The sequence below is a fragment of the Physeter macrocephalus genome, chromosome 21, assembly GCF_002837175.3.
Source record: "Physeter macrocephalus isolate SW-GA chromosome 21, ASM283717v5, whole genome shotgun sequence".
NCBI classification, from domain to species: Eukaryota; Metazoa; Chordata; class Mammalia; order Artiodactyla; family Physeteridae; genus Physeter; species Physeter macrocephalus.
The window spans coordinates 33,631,310-33,649,762 of NC_041234.1; the positions used below are offsets into that span (position 1 = coordinate 33,631,310).

Below are 18,453 nucleotides of genomic sequence, written 5' to 3' on the forward strand. Positions count from 1 at the left end.
TATAAAGCAGTAAGCATTCAATAAATTTGACGAGCGAATGAGTTCTGACTTTTGACGGTTTCAGTGGTAGGAAAGGCATGCCTCTAATTCGAGGCATCCCCACCTCTCAGTTGAGGCCGGGGAGTCGAGACCCCAAGCACTCCGGAGACGCGAGCACGGAGTCCGTAATTCAAAAGTGCCGCCTCCGGAGAAGAATTTAAAAAAAAAAAAAAAAAAAAGGAATTGGAGTGTACCAACGCGAGGCGGGAGGGGGCGCTGGGATGAAGCAGAAGTATACCGTTTGGCCCGGAGGCTACGGGAGGGCCACGAGCGGTTCCACATGTGCCGGGGGGTTCAAACAATGCGTGGAGGCCGGATGCAGCTGCTCCGGGGAGGAACTGCGTGGCCAGCGACTGGCAGCCGGCTCCGGACACGCCACTTTTGGCTGCAGGGGGCAGTGGGCGGGGTAACGTACACTTCGGCCCGTACCACTCGGGCCGGGAAGGGGGTGGCGCAAAGAGCGGGCAACTAACACCTGGGGGAGAGGTTTGCGTCAGAGCACCCGAGCGGGAAAAGCAGGTCCAGGTCGAACCCCTCAGGAGGGCAAGGAACCTGTTAGGGTTCGCGACGTTTCAGGCTGCACAGGCTGGGTTGTACTACTGTGCTGCCGGTAGGGGGGTCCAGGCTGGGACGTTAAGCAGGGCCGCAGCCGGGTTTATCTCACCAGAGCCATTGGGTCCAATGATGGCGGTGAACCTCTGAAATGGTCCGATAATCTGCCGACCCTTGTACGACTTAAAGTTCTCGATCTCAATCAGCTTCAGGAAACCCATGACCGTGGCGGCGCCGGCGGCTTGTTAGAAAGGCCGCGCCGTACGCCCGCGAACTGGGATAGCCCGCGCGGGAAACACCGCAGTGCAGGCCGGGCGGACGGCAAACCTCGCGCGAATAAGTCCAGGCCTAACGGGATTTTCGGCTTCCGGCGCGGGCGGAGCCTTCGGGCTGACGTGAAGGTTTTCTTGATCCATTGCCAGGGCGTGAGGTTACGACAGGCGTTTGGGCCCCACCCCCCTTTCTTGTCGCATGGCAACGCAAACCGCCGCTACACTCAACAGTCTTGGAGGAGGCAGGCTGGGTCGGGAGGAGGCTGCAGCTGTTGGGACGGGGGAACCTGTCTGAAGGAGAAGATCCTTGCGGAGACAAGCCAGGAGTCACAGCAGGATTATGCCCTCCAGGGCAAGAGGAAGGTGGGAGCTCGGCTGCGGCTTTTGCCTGGCCGGCGGGAAGGCTCAAACAAGAACGGGGTCGGTAATTGGAAGGACCCCAGGGAGCGGAGGGCTGTACAAAAAGGAGGGGCCAGCGGGAGGATTCCGTGTTAGAGTTCAGATCTTGCTGAGGGTGGAGTAGTGTTGGAAGTGGAGTGGGGTGGGGTTATAGGTGGGATGGGGTGTGAAGGGGGATGGGGCGTGGGTGGAGATGAGGGTACTCTGGAGCGACTGGGATACGGGCTGTGTAAAACTATGGCCAGAGGTACTGTCCCTATCCCCCGCCTCCCTCCTGTTTCTCCAAGCAGAGTTCAGAGACTGCCGCTGTAGCTGCTATAGTCTTGGACCTGATCCTAGACCCAACCTGGGAGCTTCAAAATTGGGACTCCTTGCTGAGAAAGGTATTTTGTGTGAACCCCTGGGAGTCAGGGTCCCTAAGCCAGTGCTCTCCACCTCTATCCTTCTTCCCTTCTCCCCCCTTCATCTCTCTCTCTCCATGCCTCACCCCCATCCCATTCCCTCCTCTCCATCCCCCTCTGCCTTCCCTTGCTTCCTCCCTTCCTCTTCTCTCTCTGCCCTCCACCCCTATCAACCGCCCTGTTGCCCTCCTTCCTCTTTTCTTCCTCTGCCCCTGACTCTGCCCTTTCTGTTCCCTTCCCCTCTGTTTCCCATCTTTCTACCCCTCTCCTCCATCCCCTCATCCCCCATCACCTTATACCTGCTTTTTACTAAGCCATGGCCTTAGCAGTCCAAGAGGCTGTCTGTGGAATCTTCCCCTTCAGTGTGACCTTATATGGTGGTGACAGATGGAATGAGTAGGCTGGCGTCGGTGCTTAGACTTAGACATGAAAAGGGTCTGGTGGCTGCCACAGCCATTCCTGTAACTATTTTTTAAATGACGTCTGGAGGCTGGGAAGAGTCTTAAAGTCTTAGGACAAGTCCAGGAAAGTGAGAAAGCTTGGTTGATGCAATCTAGTAAATGAAGTTCAGTTGGGAGAAACAGTCATGATCAGGCCGAGGGGATAAAATGACCAAAGGACAGCAATCTCATATAATTGACAGGAACTACTGTTCCATTTAAGATGAAATGGAGCTTGGGGGGAAAAAATCAAATTGGATCCCTACTTCTCACACCATATACAAAATGCAATTCCCAAATAGATTAAAAACTTAAATGAGAAAAGCAAAACTTTAGAAATTTTAGAAGAATATATAGGAGAATATCTTTATGACCTCAGGGGATTTCTTAAATAATAAAAACTTTTGAGCTTAAAGGAAAAATTTGACTACATTCAAATTCCTCCAAATTACAACATAAAGTGAAAAGATGGTAAGTGCACACAGAAAGCTTCTAAAGTATTGATACTGTTCTATTTTCTGGGTTCTGTGGAGGGTTCACAGGTGTTCATTTTGTTGTTATACTGCATGACTTACATGTGTTAACCATATTCTTTTGTGTGTATCAACTGTTACCATAAAATTATTATACGATAATAATAAAGTGAAAAGACAAGCCACAAATTGGAGATGTTTGCCACAGGTAAACTAAGAAATGATTAGTGTGTAGAATACATAAGGAACTCCTAAAATCAATAGGAAAAGGACAAACTGATTTTTTTTTAATGAGCAAAAGATATGAACGGGCACTTCACAGAAGAGAAAGAAAAATGGACAAAACACACATGAAAAGATGTTGCAACCTCATTAGCAATAAGGAAAATTCCAATTAAAACTGATAATTATAATTTTATACCCACAAGTTGGCAAAAATTAAAAAGTCAGTAATATCCAGTGTTGCTGAGGATGTGGAGTGACTAGAGTTTTTATACACTATAGTGAAAGTATAAATTGGTACAATCTCCTTGGAAAACAACATTATCTCGTAAAGTTTAAATAGGCTTATGCCCTATGATCCAGCACTTCCGCTCCTAGGTATATGCTAGGGAAACTTTTCCACCTGTATATATGTCTCTTTTAATCTACAAGTCCCTCCTCTTTTCCTCTTGCAATTAAAAAATAAATAAACTGGGTTGTTTGTGCTGCTGGGTTGTTTGACTAGAGTCCTAGTCTCTCTTGAACCCAGTTCAGTCAGGCCCCACCAAAAATGTTCTAATCAAGGTCATCAGCAACCCTCCCCTTCAAATTAGTTAGTTCTCAGTCTTCATCTTACTTAACCCATCATCGGTTGCTCACTCTCTCCTCCCAAAAGCACTTTCTTCACTTGGCTTCTCAAGCATTCCCGTTTTTTCTCCTACCTCACTGGCCACTCCTTAGCTTCCAGTGTTGGCTCCTCCTCTCCCTGTCTCCCCTGAGGCATTCTTAACTATCTACAGTCCCTTAGAGATCTCTCACTGCCTCATAGCTTTAAATTCCTTATATCAGTCAGGATGGGCTAAATTATGCTGAGGTGACCAACAACTTCAAAATCTCAGCAGCTATATGTGGAAGCTAATAAATACAACAAACTAGTAAATATGACATAAAAGAAGCAGACTTACAGATATTGAGAACAAACTAGTGGTTACCAGTGAGGGGGTAGGGGCAATATAGGGGTGAGAGAGTGGGAGGTACAAACTACTGGGTGTAAGATAGGCTCGAGGATGTATTGTACAACATGGGGAATATAGCCAATATTTTGTGATAACTTTAAATGGAAAGCAACCTTTAAAAAACTGTTTAAACGTGTGTGTGTGAGTTGTGAAAAAAATAATATCTACTTCATAGAAATATTAAGAAGAATACTAGTAGGTCAAAAATAGTCAAATATCAGCATTTTCATATGGTGCAACCTAATAAATGAGTTACTAATACAACATGCTTATAATTGCACCTTTACAGTAAATACTCAGTAAATGTTAACTGTGATGATGATAAAAAAGAAAAAATAAAATAAAATAAAATCATAGGCTATATAAAGCTTAGTAAAAATATGTGCTACGTAAGAACAAATTGTTTCTGACAGAGGCCCTGAGAAAGCCTTCTATAAATGAGGAGCAAGAGCTTTTGTTTAAGTGATCTATTTTTGTTTATTTTTAGTTTCAAGCTATGTTATGGGTGGGTGAGGTTGCTGGTTAACTAAATTCCAGTTAGGTAAGGTCTTGCTATACAGAAGCAGAAAAATAAAATTATTTTTTTAAAAAAACTGTTTAAAAAAAAAAACAAAAAACCTAAGGACAACCAATCCTAACAGCCACCTAGGCTTTCTCAAATAAACCAAGCGCTTCAGCTATAGCCAATCAAATAATTTCCTTGCTTTCCACCTCTTCTCTTTAAAGATCTCTCCCTGAACTCTTCTTAACCACTTCTGGTTTGGCACTGCCCGGTTTGTTTTTTGCTCAAATAAACTCTTAAAAAATGTTTTTTTAAGTCTCAGCAGTTCATAAAAACAAAGATTTCTCACTCCTGCTTCTTGTCCACTGTGGGTTGGCTACATCTCTGCTCTGTCATCACTCCAGGACTGAGGCTGAAGGGGCAGTGCTCACCTGGGACATTGCTGGTCCCACAGCAGAGAGTGAAGAGAGAAAGTGGCTATCATGTAATGGCTCTTAGTTCTGCTTGGGAATGGCACATGTCAATTCTCACGTAGCAGAGGGCAAAGCAGATCATGTGGCTAAACTTGAGGACAATAAGATAAGGATATAGAATCCTTCTGTAAGGAGGAACAGCAATTTTTTTTTTTTTTGGCCACTTGGGGCTTCTGGGATCTTAATTCCCCAACGAGGGAACAAGAGATCTAACCTGTGTCCCGTGCAGTGGAAGCGCAGAGTCCTAACCACTGGACCACCAGGGAATTCCCAACAGCAAATCTTTTTGAACAATAACAAAATTTACCATACTATATGTATGCTATCAATGGGTATCTAATCGACCTCTCAAACTCAACACTTCGAAACTGATCTCCAGATCCTCATCCCATTCTGTTCTCCCCACACAGACTATTCAGTTGATAGCAACTCCTCTGATTGCTCCAGCCAAAATCCTTGAAGTCATTCTTAACACTGCTCTCTCACAGCACATCCAATCCATCAGGAAGTCCTGTTGGCTCTGCCTTCAAAATATATCCAGAATCTGACCACTTCTTGCTACATCTACTGCTACCAACCTGGTGTGACTCATCATCATCTCTTGCCTGAACGACTGCAATAGCCTCCTGTCTGGTCTCCCTGCCTCTAGCCTTGCCTCCCCTCCCCTCCAGTCTATTCTTAACAGAGCAGCCAGAGCAATCCTTTAAAAATCAAAGACAGGACACATCACTCCCACTGCTCAAAATCCTCCAACGGCTGCCCATTTCTCTCAGAGTAGAAGCCGCAGCCTTTCCAAGGGTCTATAAAGTCCTACATGCTCGGCACCCCCCCCACCCAATCTCTCTAATGTCATTTCCCACTCCGCCTTGCCTCCCTGCTGTCCCCTTGAACGTGTGCCTCTTCTGTCCACCTTAAGGCCTTTGCACTTGTTCCCTCCGCCTGCAGTGCTCTCCTAGTTATCTGCATAGGAGACTGTCTCACCTTCTTCAAGTATTTGCTCAAATATTACCTTCTCAGTTATGCCTCCCCTGACTTCCATATTTAAAATGGCAACACGCCCCCCACTTCCTTGGCACTTCCAATTCCCCTTATCCTGCTCTATATTTTTTCCCGAAGCACTTATCTTCTTACAAACTATTTAATGTACTCTCTATAGTCTGTCTGTCCCCACTAGAAAGTAACTTTCACAAGGACTCAGATTTTTGTCACTTTTGCTCCTTGAGGTCTCCCAAATGCTTAAAGGATCATCTGACAGTAGGTACTCCATAAATATTTGTTAAATGATAGAATGAACATGGGTGAAAAAAGCAAGATGCAGAAGAATGCATACTGTGTGATACTCCATAAAATTCTGAGACAAGAAAATGTTTTAAAATATTGTTCAGGGAATTACACACACACTGTATATTAATGCATATTAGGAAGGGAATGGTAACATTTTGGATAGTGGTTATCTCTTAGGGTAAGGATGAGGGAGGAGAGACATAAGACCCTTCAATAGTATTGATCATTCACTATTTCTTTTTTTTTTTTTCGGTATGCGGGCCTTTCACTGCTGTGGCCTCTCCCGTTGTGGAGCGCAGGCTCAGTGGCCATGGCTCACGGGCCCAGCCACTCTGCGGCATGTGGGATCCTCCCGGACCGGGGCACAAACCCATGTCCCCTGCATCAGCAGGCGGATTCTCAACCACTGTGCCACCAGGGAAGCCCCCATTCACTATTTCTTAAGTTGGGGAGTTGGTTCATGGGTCTCTTTTATCATGCTTCCTAACTTACATATGGCTTATATATATTGTCCTGTATGCATCAAATATTTTAGTTACAAAATGGTTAAAAGAGAAAGAGAGAGAGAGAGAGACCGGAACTAGCTATACGAGGAGTTGAAGAATGGTGTTCCAAACAAAGGAACACAGTGTACAAAGGCCTTGAGGTGGGAACAGTTGTAGTGTTGGAGGAATTGATAGGAAGCCAGTGTGCCTGGAGCACCGTAAGCAAGGGATAGGGAGGCATGAGATGAACTGGAGAGGTGTGCAGGAACCAGATCTTGAAAGCCCACAGTAAGGAGTTTGGATCTGATTCTAAGTGCAGTAGGAAGCCAGTGGAGGATTTTAAGCAGGTGCAAGACATGATCAGATTTAAGTTAGCAGAAGTCGTTTCGGCTGTGGCTTTGGCTGGCTCACGTGCCAAAAGTGGGCCTCCCAAAATATGAAGGAACACAAGCAAATTTAAGCTCTCTAGACTTTCATTTGACTGGAGAATAAGTAATAAAAATAAAGGGGGAATGGTGGTGGCATTTACTGAAACGGGGAAAACTAAATAGAACATAGTGCAAAAGGGATGTTGTAAATGAGTTTGAGACTTGGAAAGGTGAGCAGGGGTCAGATCATGAAGACTCATAAATCTGGCAAAGGGGGTTGGACTTGATCTTGTAAACACTGGGGAACCATTTGCTTTAAAGCTGCTTTTAAGGGTTTTAAGCTGAGGCGTGCCATGGTCAGATTTGCTTTCAGAAAAATCACTTTGGTAGCCAAGGCAGAGAAAGGGGTAGAGAGCATAACACTGGAGCAAGGGAGGCCAGTGAGGCTCCTGGGAATACTGTCTGGCACCAGTTTGTGAGGCCTGAATTAGGGTGGTGACAGCAGAGATGGAGAACACAGATATGAAATATGGCAGGAAGTAAAATCAGTAGGAATCAATAACTGGTAAGATACTGTGGGGAGAAAGGAATGGGGGTGGGGGTGTAGTCAAGGAGGATGGTTAGCACTGATTGGCCATTCACCCTTGCTCCAGATGGATAAGGTAGACCCACCACCAGATCCCAAGGAGGTGGCAGCCATAAAGGCTAGAAGAAATCAAGAAAAGGAGCAACAGAGCCGATTCTACAATGTGTGGACCAGAGAAATGCGGGTGAGTGGGCAGCGGGGACTTTCTCTGGACCAGAGGCCACCTCACTCTTGCACCTGGAGAGGAACATAGCAGTGCCCATCACAGCCCCTCCCTGATTCAAGCAGACTGTAGGGCTAGAAAGGAAGGAGGAGGGTGAAAAGGCACCCACCCCCACATGTGGGAAGGGCCTGGGAAAGGGGACTGGGGGTGCAGGGGAAGAGACTGGGGGAAGAGGAGCCAGTGACAGCTGACTTCTCCAGTCAGCTCTGGGCCAAGTGGCCTGGTTCTCAAGAGACAGGCAAATGGAGCCGAAAGAAGTCTATAAAGAATATTTGGGGGCTTCCCTGGTAGTGCAGTGGTTAAGAATCTGCCTGCCAATGCAGGGGACACGGGTTTGAGCCCTGATCCGGGAAGATCCCACATGCTGCGGAGCAACTAAGCCCGTGCGTCACAACTACTGAGGCTGTGCTCTAGAGCCCGTGCTCCACAACAAGGTGCAATGAAGAGTAGCCCCCACTTGCCATAACTAGAGAAAGCCCACGCCCAGCAACAAAGACCCAACTCAGCCAAAAATAAATAAATAAATTTATTAAAAAAGAAAAAAGAATATTTGGTATTGCATGCATATGCCTAAACTCTTTCTGGAAGGCTACATAAGATACTGTTAACTGTTCCCTGGTGGTCCAGTGGCTAAGACTCCATGCTCCCAATGCAGGGGGCCCGGGTTCGATCCCTGGTCAGGGAACTAGATCCCACATGCCACAACTAAAAGATCCCATATACTGCAACGAAGATCCTGCGTGCTGCAACTAAGACCCAGTGCAGCCAAATAAATAATAAAATAAATAAATATATTTAAAAAAAAGAAACTGTTAACCAGCCTGAGGGACAGAGATGGGAGGGACACTTACTCTTCACTAAACTGTATTCCCTTTTGCACTATTTTGAAACGTTTTAAATGAATTATAATCAAAATAAAGAGAAAATATTGATAGTTTAAGAAAAAATAGATTGCTGGCTGGGTGGATGAGTGGTGTGACTGAGATCTAGTTGGCAAGCGTTTCCTCAGGGCCTGCTCTGTGCCAAGCACTGGGTTGGGCAGTAGGGATACAAAGCTGACCAAGGCCCAGTCTCTGCCCTTAGCAGGCTCACAGTCTGGTGTAGGAGATAATCAATAGAGGCAAACTTCATTATAGTGTGGGCAGTGGGCCCTAGATTCTATGGGAGTAGCACCTGCTGGAGGGGTCAGGAAAGTGAAGTCTGAGCTGGTCTTAAGGGATGAATAGGAGTTTGGGTAAAGAGGGGAGGAAAGAGTGTTCCAAGTGGAGGGAGATGCTGGAGCAAAGGCTATCAGTATGAAACAGCCTAAGATGTGCAGGGAACTGTAAGCAGAGCTCCTGAGGGTGGGAGAGGGGAAGAGGGTGAGATGAGGCTGGAGACAGAGGAAGAGGCTAGACCACTGAGGGACTTACAAACCATGCTGAGATGGTAGAACATTATCCAGTAGGTACTGGGGATCCTATAGGAGGATTTTGAAGCAGGTAAATTCTCAGCAGTCTATGTTAGAGCATTCAAGGCCCACTGCTGGGCCCGTACCTTGATTTAACTCATTTCTTTGGGATCAGGTGGATGCTAAAGCCCTGAACAGCCAAGTGGAAGAGAAGAAGCTTCAGAAGGCAAAAAAGCAGAGCAAAATGGCAGCTTATGGTAAAAGCCCAAGGCCAGGGGCCAGCCAAAGGGGAAAAGCAAGGGCCTGAGTGGGATAAGGCAGGGCAGTTCTGCTTCGGAGTGGGGCCTGAGGCCTGGGGTGTGGTAAGACAAACCAGATTGGCCTTTGGGAACAGTGGCTGTGCTGAGTGGGCTCTGTCCCTCCCGTGGGGCCTTCTCCATGCCCCTGCCCACCACTCCCAGGTACCAACCAGGTGCAGTATGATATGGCGGCTAAGATGCTAGAGAAGGAACAGGCAGAACGGACACGTCGGCTGGCCAAGAAAATGCAAGAGTTTCGGAAGCAGAAGCAGCGGCTCAAGAAAAGACGTGAACTTGACTTTTGGAATTCAGACCAACTCTGGAGGGAGTTTCCAGCTCTTCTTGGTGACAATGATCCCTACTGGGGCCCAGCCAGCCTGCAGTGCTTCTCTGGGGAAGATTTGGACAGGACCACATGCCTGAGAATGCAGCAGGAGGACTTCATGCACAGCCTGGAGAGGCCGCTACAAAAGCAACAGCAAGCCAGAGTTGAGGAGAACTGTGCAGGTAAGCAGCGGGGCCCTCCAGTCTGTGACCTGAGGCCTAGTGGGGAGTCATCCTGAGCTGGATACAGTGCCCAGAAGACCAGAACTGTGTGGGGAGGTCCAGTTACCCATAGGGGCTGATGCTGAAAGGTTAGACTGAGCAGGCCCCAACCTCCCTGACTTCCTTCATCAACTGACAGTATAGCCACTGATCCCCAATCAGCCTGGCACTCCATTACCTGGAGGCAGCAGAGTGAAGACAAACCTAATGGCTCTGCTGCTTACTAGCTGGTTTGGGCAAATGAATTTTCCTCTCTGTGCTTTAGTGTCCTTATCTTTAAAATGAGGAAATGAATCCATACCACATAGAGCTCATATGAGAATGAAATGAGATATTGTAAGTAAATCACAAGCGTCAGTGCTCAATAACCAGTAGCTACTATCAATATTACTATGACATCTGTGGCCATGTCCCCCTCTTCCATTAGAGTAAGCTTTTCACGGGCAAGGACCATCTCTTTATCTACTCACGCTGCTCACCTTTAAAACCACCCCTGTTATAGCACCCTGTTCTATTATACCGCTTATCATGGAGGTAACTAAGTATCTGAAAGTATTTGTGGAATGTCTGTCTTCTCCCCAAAATGTCAGCTCACTGAAGATGAACCACATATCTCATTTCCACCCCTATATCCCAGTTGCCTCGTACATTGTCTGCCACAGTGTCAGGAGCTCAATAAATCATTGTTGAATGAACAATTGAAGACCAAAGTAAACAAGAAAGGCACCCTACCTCCAGGAACCCACAGAACCATGCCTTCCAGAAAATCAGTGTAGAGTAAGAGGAAAAGATACATGCACAAGTCATTTACCAGCACATATCTATACTTTAACACTGTGTTAGGTACTATGAGAGGTACTGTGATAGAAGTATATATAGGACACGGAGGGAACATCAATATGGGAGTGGTCAGTTCTCACAAGGGAAAGGAGGCAGGGTAGGGGGTTGGCACAGGCCCACTGTCAGGAACCAATTTTGGAAAGTTGGGTACAATTTCGGCAAGGCAGAGAGTGGGAATGAGAAAAGGTCATTCTAGGCAGAGCGGGTAGCAAAAGGAAGAACTAACCTTTGCTGAGCACTTACTGTGTACCAGACACTGTGCCAAGCTTTCTACCATGTATTAACTCATTTTATCCTCACAACCACCCTATGAGGCAAGTACTAGTAGTATCCCTTATCTTCGGTGGAGGAAACTGAAGAACAGAGATGTTAAATAACTTGCCCCAAATCACACAGCTAGTGGGTGATGGAGGCGGGAAGTGAACTCAGGCAGGCTGGCTCCAGAGCCTGCACTCTTGACAGCTACGCCACACTTGCTGTCAGTCACCATGAGAAACTGGGGACTCAGAGGCCAAGGGAGAAGTTTCAGAGAGGGAGTCATCAATAACGTCAAATGCCCCAGAGAAGTTCAGATAGGAAAAGAATGAGACTTGCAAACGAGATTTGGAAAATGAGATTTGGAAATTAGGCGTATTTGATGATTTTTGTCAGAACAGTTGCAGTGGAACCAGAGGCCAGCTGCCCAATGGCAACAGGCAGGTGTACGAGAAGGTAGAGCAAGGCAACAGGGACAGCAGAATGCTGGGAGAGAGTCTGTGTAGTGTCATGGAAGGAGCATGGGCTGATTCCTCGAGAGATCTGGATTCAAATCCCAACTTACTACTTGCTGGCTGTGTAACCTTGGGCATTTTATTTTACTTCACCTCTGGACCTCATCTGAAAAATGGGGCTGATCTTTCCTCTCTGGGTTGCTACGAAGAGTGAAATGAAACAAGGCACCCCTATCCTCCCTTCTCCCACCCTCCAGTCTCTGAAATCTGTATCGCTGTGCCTCTCCAGAGCCAACCCCTCAACCTATGCTCTGGACCCCATTCCCCCTGCCTCCCACACAGGCTGTGCTCCCTTAGGTACTCCCCGCTGGGTTCTCAACACTTGCCCTTCCACTGGCCCCTTCTGTGAAGGCTGTAAGCATGCTTGTGTCTAACCCTTCTTAAGAAAAAAACAAAAGTCTCCCTCCACTCTGTGATTCCTCTAGATGCTGTGAGCTAGCTGTTTTCCTTTACAGCCATACTTTCTGAAAAATCTGCTTCCACTTGCTCTTTCCTTCCGAACTTTCCAGTCACACCTCAACCCGAGATCTCATTTCTCCCCGCACAACTTCACTGACACTACTCTTACTAAAATCATCAATGCCCTTTGTGTTATCAGGTACAAGAGGCTCTGTTCAGTCTTTTCTCCTTGACTGGGACTTTCTTGCTACACATGACTCTGATCACATCTTCCTTCTTGAACCTCTCTCTTCCTTGGCTTCTGTGACAGCACATTCTGCTTGTAGCTCTCCGATCATTCCTCCTCTGTCTGCCTTTTATGGATTCCTCTTCCTTCTACTTCTTCCTTCTTGAGACTCTGTCCCTGGTGCACTCCTTACCCTACATACTTACCTCAGGCGCCCTCGGTCCTCATTCTGGTTTCAGCTAAAATGTCGCCACCTCTGTGCTGAGGACTCTCTACCTGCAGAATCAGATATCTAGGTGCCTGTGGACCACCTCCAACTCAGCTTCCTAAACAATTCATCGGTGCTCCCTAACCTGCTCTGAATTCTGTATCCTCTAGTTCCAGTGGTGGCCACACAATGCATGGAGTCATCCCAGCCAGGACCCTGGAAAGCATCCAAGTCTTTCTTCTCCCTTACTCCCTCATCCAATCCATCAAGTACCGCTGATGTAACCTCCATATATTTCCCCTCCATCCTTTCCATCACTGGCCTGGTTTGAGCCCTCCCAACTGGCCTACTGCCTTAGCCTCCAAGATGGCTTCCCTACCTCAACTGTCTCCCACCAGCCTGACTGTCCTCTATACTGGCCACCAAAAGGAGCTTTCTAAAATGCAAATCTGTGTCACCTCCTTACTTAAAATCCTTCCATGTTCCCCACCACCTTCAGGGTCAAGTTTGTAGTCCTTAGTCTGGCCCCTGTACAGCTCCCTAGTCACTTGGATTTTATGCTCTAGGAAGAGCAGACTATTTGTAATTTAAGATACAGACCATGCTGTTTCTTGACTTCCTTCATTCATTTGATAAATATTTACTGAGCACCCACTATGTGCCAGGCTCTGATGCAGGTGCTAGGGCATGGTAGTGGATAAAACAGACAAAAATCCCTGCCTTCACAAGGGTTACCTTCTAGTGAGGAGAGAGACAGGCAATAGACAAAAACAATTAAGTAAAATGTAGGGTATATTGGATGGTGACAAATGCTAGGGAGAAAAATAAATCAGAGAAGGAGGATAAATGTTGGAGGCAGGCAGGTGGCAATTTTAGGTAGGAGGGACAGAAGGCCTCACTGAGGCAGTAACATTTGAGCAAAGACCTGAGGGAGGCAAAAGAGCATGAGACAAGAGCGACGTTTATTGCAAATCCCTGAGGCAGGAACGTCTGGCATGTTCTAGAAACAGCAAGGAGACTGGTGTGGCTGGATTGAAGCAAAGTTTCAATACATTTGCTCATGCTGTGCTTGCAGCCTAGAAAGCCCTTTGCCCTTTCTGACTATATACGACATGTATTTCAAGGATCACCTCCTCCTGGAAGCCTTCCTCTCACCCAAAGCTCTCTTAATGCCCTACACACATCTCTGTCATTGCCCTTACCACATTGTGGTATGATGATCTACATTTGATCCATCTCCTCCATTAGACAAGGAACTCTCTGAGGACAGGATCTAATTCGTTGGTATCCTCAGAACCCAACACATGGCCCTTAGGCTGAGGCTCAGAGATGAAATGATTTCCCCAAGGTCACACAGCCCAGAAGCAACAGAGCTGCATTGAGACTCAGGTCCATTGGAGGCATCTTTCAGTGAGGCACCTGAGAAATTCTTGTTGCTGTCACTTTGGTTATCCCTGGCCCCAAAGAGTAGCTCCTTCCACACATCCCTCCAATGAGGACATTACCCCCTTTCCAAACATACACATACATCCACAAAGCTCGCTGAACAAATGGCTGAATGAGTGAACCAGGAATGCAGCAAGCCAGTACAGTGCCCTGACCATATTTCTCTGTGTAGATACGCTCAGTGAACAGCTGCGCCTAGCCGTGGACTTGCGGGCCACCCAGCTGGCCAAGCTGGAGGAGTGCTGCCGCAAGGCCATAATGTATGCCACGGCCAAAGCCAACAAGGCCCAGGTACGTATGGCCAGAGCCATCCAGTGCAGCCGGCTCTCCCCAGTCCCCTGAACAAAGTCCTGGGGAACCTCAGCCACATCTTTCCCCTCACAACCCTTCTCGAATCAACACCAGCCCTCTCATCTACCTGAGGATTTCCTCCTTCGCCTAAGGGCCCTCTTAGGGCAGAAGGTCCCCTTCCCCACCTCCAGACTCAGGATGACCTGAGAACAGAACACTGCCCTCCCTTCCCCAGCCTCTTAGTCTAAGGGCTTCCAGAGGGCAGGGCAGTTCCCTGCCCATTCCACCCCTTCCCCCACCTTAAGTCACTCAAAGGCCATGCAGTATCTGTTCCTTCTCTCCCTGAGATGGAGGAGAGTAGGGCCATGTCTCCCCCTCCCGTGTGACTGAGAGTTCCCTGAGGTTGGGCATCCAAATGCTCACACTTGGGGGCCCCACCAGGCAGCTAAGATGGCTAAGCAGCAGCACTGTGAGCATCAGCACCAACAGGAGGCCAACGTCATGGAGATCCAAAACCCGACCACAAGTGACCTACTGACTGAGAATCCCCAGGTCGCCCAAAACCCTATGGCTCCCCACAGGGTCCTGCCCTATTGCTGGAAGGGCATGACTCCAGAGCAGAGAGCTACCATCAGGAAAGTACAGGAGGTGCAACACCGTGAAAAGGAGACACAGCGCCAGACCAAACAAGCACTGGATACCAAAAGGGAAAGCCAGCCCGTGTGCGTGGCCCAGACAGCAGTGGAGCTAGAAGAGCAGGAGAGGGAGCTGTGTACCAAATTTTGGAGGGGACTAAGCTCCTTCAACTAGCAGCTGGCTAAGGAGCGAAAAGACCAGTGAGTTCTAGGGGGTGGCAGCAGGGATGAATGCCAAGGGGGGGTGGAGACGGACGGCAAGGGCCAGGGAGAGAGGGAAAGCCCATCACCTGAGGCCTCTGGATTTCTATCTGAATTCGTTAATCTATACCAATCAACCTACAGCCCAATATCACTTGCAATTCAACACCGGCAGCCGCTGAGCTCAGGATGGTCATCTCTCCCTCGTCCCCCATCAAGCTCACAGAGGCTGAGTCAAGAGAGGAAGATGATGCAGACCCCCTCCACCAATCCATTTTCCAGTGGGACAGCTAAGCCAGCACCCCGACCTTTGACCCTAGGTAATAAAGTTATTCACTAAAATCAAGGCCACGTGTTGTAATAGGACACAAAAGGTGTGAGGTACTGCCTTTCCCACCCCACCCCTGGACTCTGAGCACCCAACCCTGTCAGAGTCTTCACCCATTCACCTTTCTTCCCCATGCCAGTTCCCCCAGCACAGTGCTGCCCACTCCCCCGTGAGAAATAGACTTTATTAGGCACGAAGGGGGACTGGTGGGCAGAGGTTACAAAATGGCTACTGGGCTCCCTCCCAAGCTGGAGTAGAGTACTCCAGGAAGAGGAGGGACAGAGGAGCCTCTGTTTGCTCTGCCTTCCCCCTTCAAGGCTGCATGCGGATGGCCCCATCCAGCCGGATGACCTCTCCATTGAGGAATGGGTTCTCGATGATGGCCTGTACCAGATGAGCATACTCAGCAGACTCACCCAGTCGGCTGGGGAAGGGCACCTGGCTGGCCAGGAAGTTGCGCACTTTATCTGGGAGGGTGGTCAACAGCGGAGTGCCAAATAGGCCTAGACAAGACAACCAGAGTCAGAGACCCACCCTCGCTTTCATATTTACCTGGTCCCTCCTCACCTTAACCCTACTTGTGGTGCTTCCCTATGCCCAGGGATAGAAGGCTGCTGCTGTTTAGATGGTAAATACCTTCCCCTCTCAATTGCCCACAGATCCCATCCAATCCCAGGTGTGGCAGGGAGGGGATATGTCTACCTGGAGCAATGGTCATCACCCGGATGCCCATGGGAGCCAGATCCCGAGCAATGGGCAGTGTCATGCCCACTATGCCCCCCTTGGAAGCAGAGTATGCAGCTTGTCCAACCTGGAGAAGGAGTGGAGGTCATAGGGGGAAGGGCCCCAACAAGTCACCAAGGCACAAGCCTTACCCCTACTCACACACCTGGCCCTCAAAGGCAGCTACACTGGCTGTGTTGATGATGACCCCACGTTGGCCTCCCTGGTCTGGTTCATTCTGGCCCATCTCACCAGCCACCAGGCGGATCACATTGAAAGTGCCTATGAGATTCACCTGGAGGACCAGTAGAGACATGGTGTAGGACCTAAAGCAGAAGCAGTCTTTTGTCCCCTAAAAGCTTTGGGGACACCCACAGCCAGATACTTCTTACTACTACCCCTGGAGAACCTCTAAGGCCTTACATTGAGAACTCGCTGAAAGTCCTCCAAGGTATGGGCCTGGCTCTTCTTTAAGTTGTATGTCTTGCTGGCCACTGCAATGCCTGCACAGTTGACTGCCACATCCACACGGCCAAACTTTTCTTTTGCTAGAGTCAGGGCTGCTTGCACGTCCTTCTCTGAGGTCACCTTCAAAGGGAGAAGTGGAGAAGGTATTCATCTCCCATCACACACATACCACTAAATCTTGAGGAGGGGAGGGCAAGGCAGGTTCACTCTCTGAGTGACAAGAGAATTGTGTAAGCAAGGGAGAGGCCAGGAGAAAGAAAACTCGAGAGTGGGACAAAGGTGAAAATGTTAGGTAATACAGAGCAGTGTTTCAAAACATTTTTGAAATCCATACCCTCTTCTGATAAATTCACATACCCCTGGAGATTCTCAACTGCTGTGGATCAGAGAAGTTTTGAGAATTATTGATATGAAGATAAACTAGCTTTTTTGTACCTGTACCTGCTAAGATAATTTCGTCAAGCTTTACTTTCTGTAGTTTGTTTCATGAAAAGTATTTTGACTTTGTAAATATAAAATTACAGGGCACAATATGCATTTTCAAACTATACATACTTCCTTGAGGAGATTCTGATATGGCCAATTCCCAACCCCCGCGTTGTGAAACCCAGCTTCAGAAATTCCTTACCGCAGGCGTTTGAAAACGGCTCAGGCCAAAAGGGAAAAGGAGATGGGTCCACTGCCCACACAGACGTACCCTTATGAAAAGGGACCCCATGGGAGAGGTGAGATAATCCCACTTACGTCCGCTGGGGCAAAGGCGCAGTTCTTCCCTAACTTCTTGGCCTGGGCCTCCCCATCCGAGTTGGGCAGGTCCAGAAGTACAGCAGTGGCCCCCTGCCCCACCAGTCGCTCCGCCGTGGCCAAGCCTAGGCCCGAGGCTCCACCGGTTATTACGGCGACCAGACCCTGTGAAGAGGGGCACGGTCAACAACTATACTGTACAGACCACCCCCACCCTTGCATCTGCCCATTTTCCAGGCTTCTGTGAGGGAGGCTCCCGGTCACCCCTGCGGTTTGACCCAGATGTGCCTCCTCACTTTAACGATGGGACCTCTGGGTGTCACATCCCCAAAATAGCCCATCCAGACACCCCGCATGCACGTGCCCCAGAGAGTTGACCTTCACCTCCCGAGGCCAACCGCCGCCAATAGCAGGCCTCGATAAGAGTAACCCTTTCTCCCAGCACCGATCTCTCCCCGCTAGTTCTACGGCCGCGCCGTCCCAGCGGGTGCAGCGGGGCAAGAAGCAGGGACGAAGACCCGGTTACCTTCACGCTCCGACACGCAGCAGCCATCTTGCGCTGGCCTCTCTACAAGCAGGACTGCCGGGCGCTCGCTGGTTGGCCGATGCAGAGCCGCGGGGCGGGGCCGGCGAGGCTGGCTGTCCGCGGCTAAGGACAAATGGCGAGTGCCGGCGGCTAGCGTCCAAGACCCGAGAGCAGGCTCGGGCAAGGTCCCGGCCGAGAGTTATTTCACCCGAGGGAGAAAACAACGGGTAGCAGCATCGCACCACCACAACCTCCGGCCTTTGGGCAGACGGCCAGCTCCGCTGGGGGGAGGGGGACAGGAGATTGAGAGTGTGTACCTTACTCCTCGGAAAAAGCCTCCATTCAACATTCATATGTTTATATCTGAGAGACTTCTATATGCCAGGCTCTGTGCGGGGCACTGGGGATAACCAGAGGAATAATAAAAGGTTCATGCCTTACGAGAGGGAAGTTGGAAAAAGTTCAATTGGAAAAAGAGATAATTACAGTACAGACACAGAGGAAGGAAGGGACAAAGAACAAGATTCTAGAACCCAGACATGGATATCCAAAGATGGAGATTCTGAGAGCCATGTACAGAGAAATATGCCGAGGAAGAGATTGAGAGGAACAGAGATGACCGACAGATTCTCAGAGATATGGATGTGGAGAGCCATTAAGAGAGAAGCTAGGAGACAGACATTCTGAGACAGCTGCTGA

General features: G+C 48.6%; 3 protein-coding genes across 6 annotated transcripts in view; 1 reads left to right on the plus strand and 2 right to left on the minus strand.

Moving 5' to 3' along the window:
- SMC1A (structural maintenance of chromosomes 1A) overlaps nucleotides 1-899 on the minus strand; it is a 42,240-nt gene extending 41,341 nt beyond the window's left edge. Inside the window, exon 1 of the mRNA XM_007122790.4 lies at nucleotides 704-899. Coding sequence (XP_007122852.1) covers nucleotides 704-812 — 109 coding nt within the window. The 5' untranslated portion in view covers nucleotides 813-899. The remainder of the gene's footprint in view (nucleotides 1-703) is intronic.
- RIBC1 (RIB43A domain with coiled-coils 1) lies at nucleotides 899-15,375 on the plus strand. 4 transcript variants are annotated; one of them, XM_028482714.1, is made up of 8 exons: nucleotides 899-1,226; nucleotides 1,553-1,645; nucleotides 7,559-7,675; nucleotides 9,280-9,361; nucleotides 9,566-9,910; nucleotides 14,011-14,129; nucleotides 14,571-14,965; nucleotides 15,110-15,375. In XM_028482714.1, exons 3-7 carry the CDS (start codon nucleotides 7,559-7,561, stop codon nucleotides 14,937-14,939), a joined length of 1,032 nt encoding a protein of 343 aa, XP_028338515.1. In that variant the 5' UTR covers nucleotides 899-1,226; nucleotides 1,553-1,645; the 3' UTR covers nucleotides 14,940-14,965; nucleotides 15,110-15,375. The 4 variants fall into 4 exon arrangements, with proteins under 4 accessions (XP_028338515.1, XP_028338514.1, XP_028338517.1 ...); XM_028482713.1 differs by having other exon boundaries at nucleotides 14,571-15,375; XM_055081931.1 differs by lacking the exons at nucleotides 899-1,226; nucleotides 1,553-1,645 and having other exon boundaries at nucleotides 7,642-7,675; nucleotides 8,038-9,361; nucleotides 14,571-15,375.
- An 88-nt stretch (nucleotides 15,376-15,463) lies between these two features.
- HSD17B10 (hydroxysteroid 17-beta dehydrogenase 10) lies at nucleotides 15,464-17,838 on the minus strand. Its single transcript, XM_007122793.4, has 6 exons — nucleotides 17,755-17,838; nucleotides 17,229-17,393; nucleotides 16,440-16,604; nucleotides 16,183-16,311; nucleotides 15,996-16,104; nucleotides 15,464-15,796 (listed from the first exon to the last, which is right to left on the minus strand). The coding sequence occupies exons 1-6, from the start codon at nucleotides 17,779-17,781 to the stop codon at nucleotides 15,606-15,608; spliced, it is 786 nt and encodes a 261-aa protein (XP_007122855.1). The 5' UTR covers nucleotides 17,782-17,838; the 3' UTR covers nucleotides 15,464-15,605.
- Between the last annotated feature and the right edge of the window lie 615 nt (nucleotides 17,839-18,453).

Coding starts and splice junctions, on each gene's coding strand:
- RIBC1 (XM_028482713.1), top strand. CDS start 7,559: ATGGATAAGGTAGACCCACCACCAGATCCCAAGGAGGTGGCAGCCATA. Junction 9,362..9,565: donor GAGCAAAATGGCAGCTTATG/GTAAAAGCCCAA, acceptor CACCACTCCCAG/GTACCAACCAGGTGCAGTAT. Junction 9,911..14,010: donor AGTTGAGGAGAACTGTGCAG/GTAAGCAGCGGG, acceptor TTCTCTGTGTAG/ATACGCTCAGTGAACAGCTG.
- HSD17B10 (XM_007122793.4), bottom strand. CDS start 17,781: ATGGCTGCTGCGTGTCGGAGCGTGAAG. Junction 17,394..17,754: donor CTGCGTGTCGGAGCGTGAAG/GTAACCGGGTCT, acceptor CCCTCTTCACAG/GGTCTGGTCGCCGTAATAAC. Junction 16,105..16,182: donor TAGCTGCCTTTGAGGGCCAG/GTGTGTGAGTAG, acceptor CTCCTTCTCCAG/GTTGGACAAGCTGCATACTC.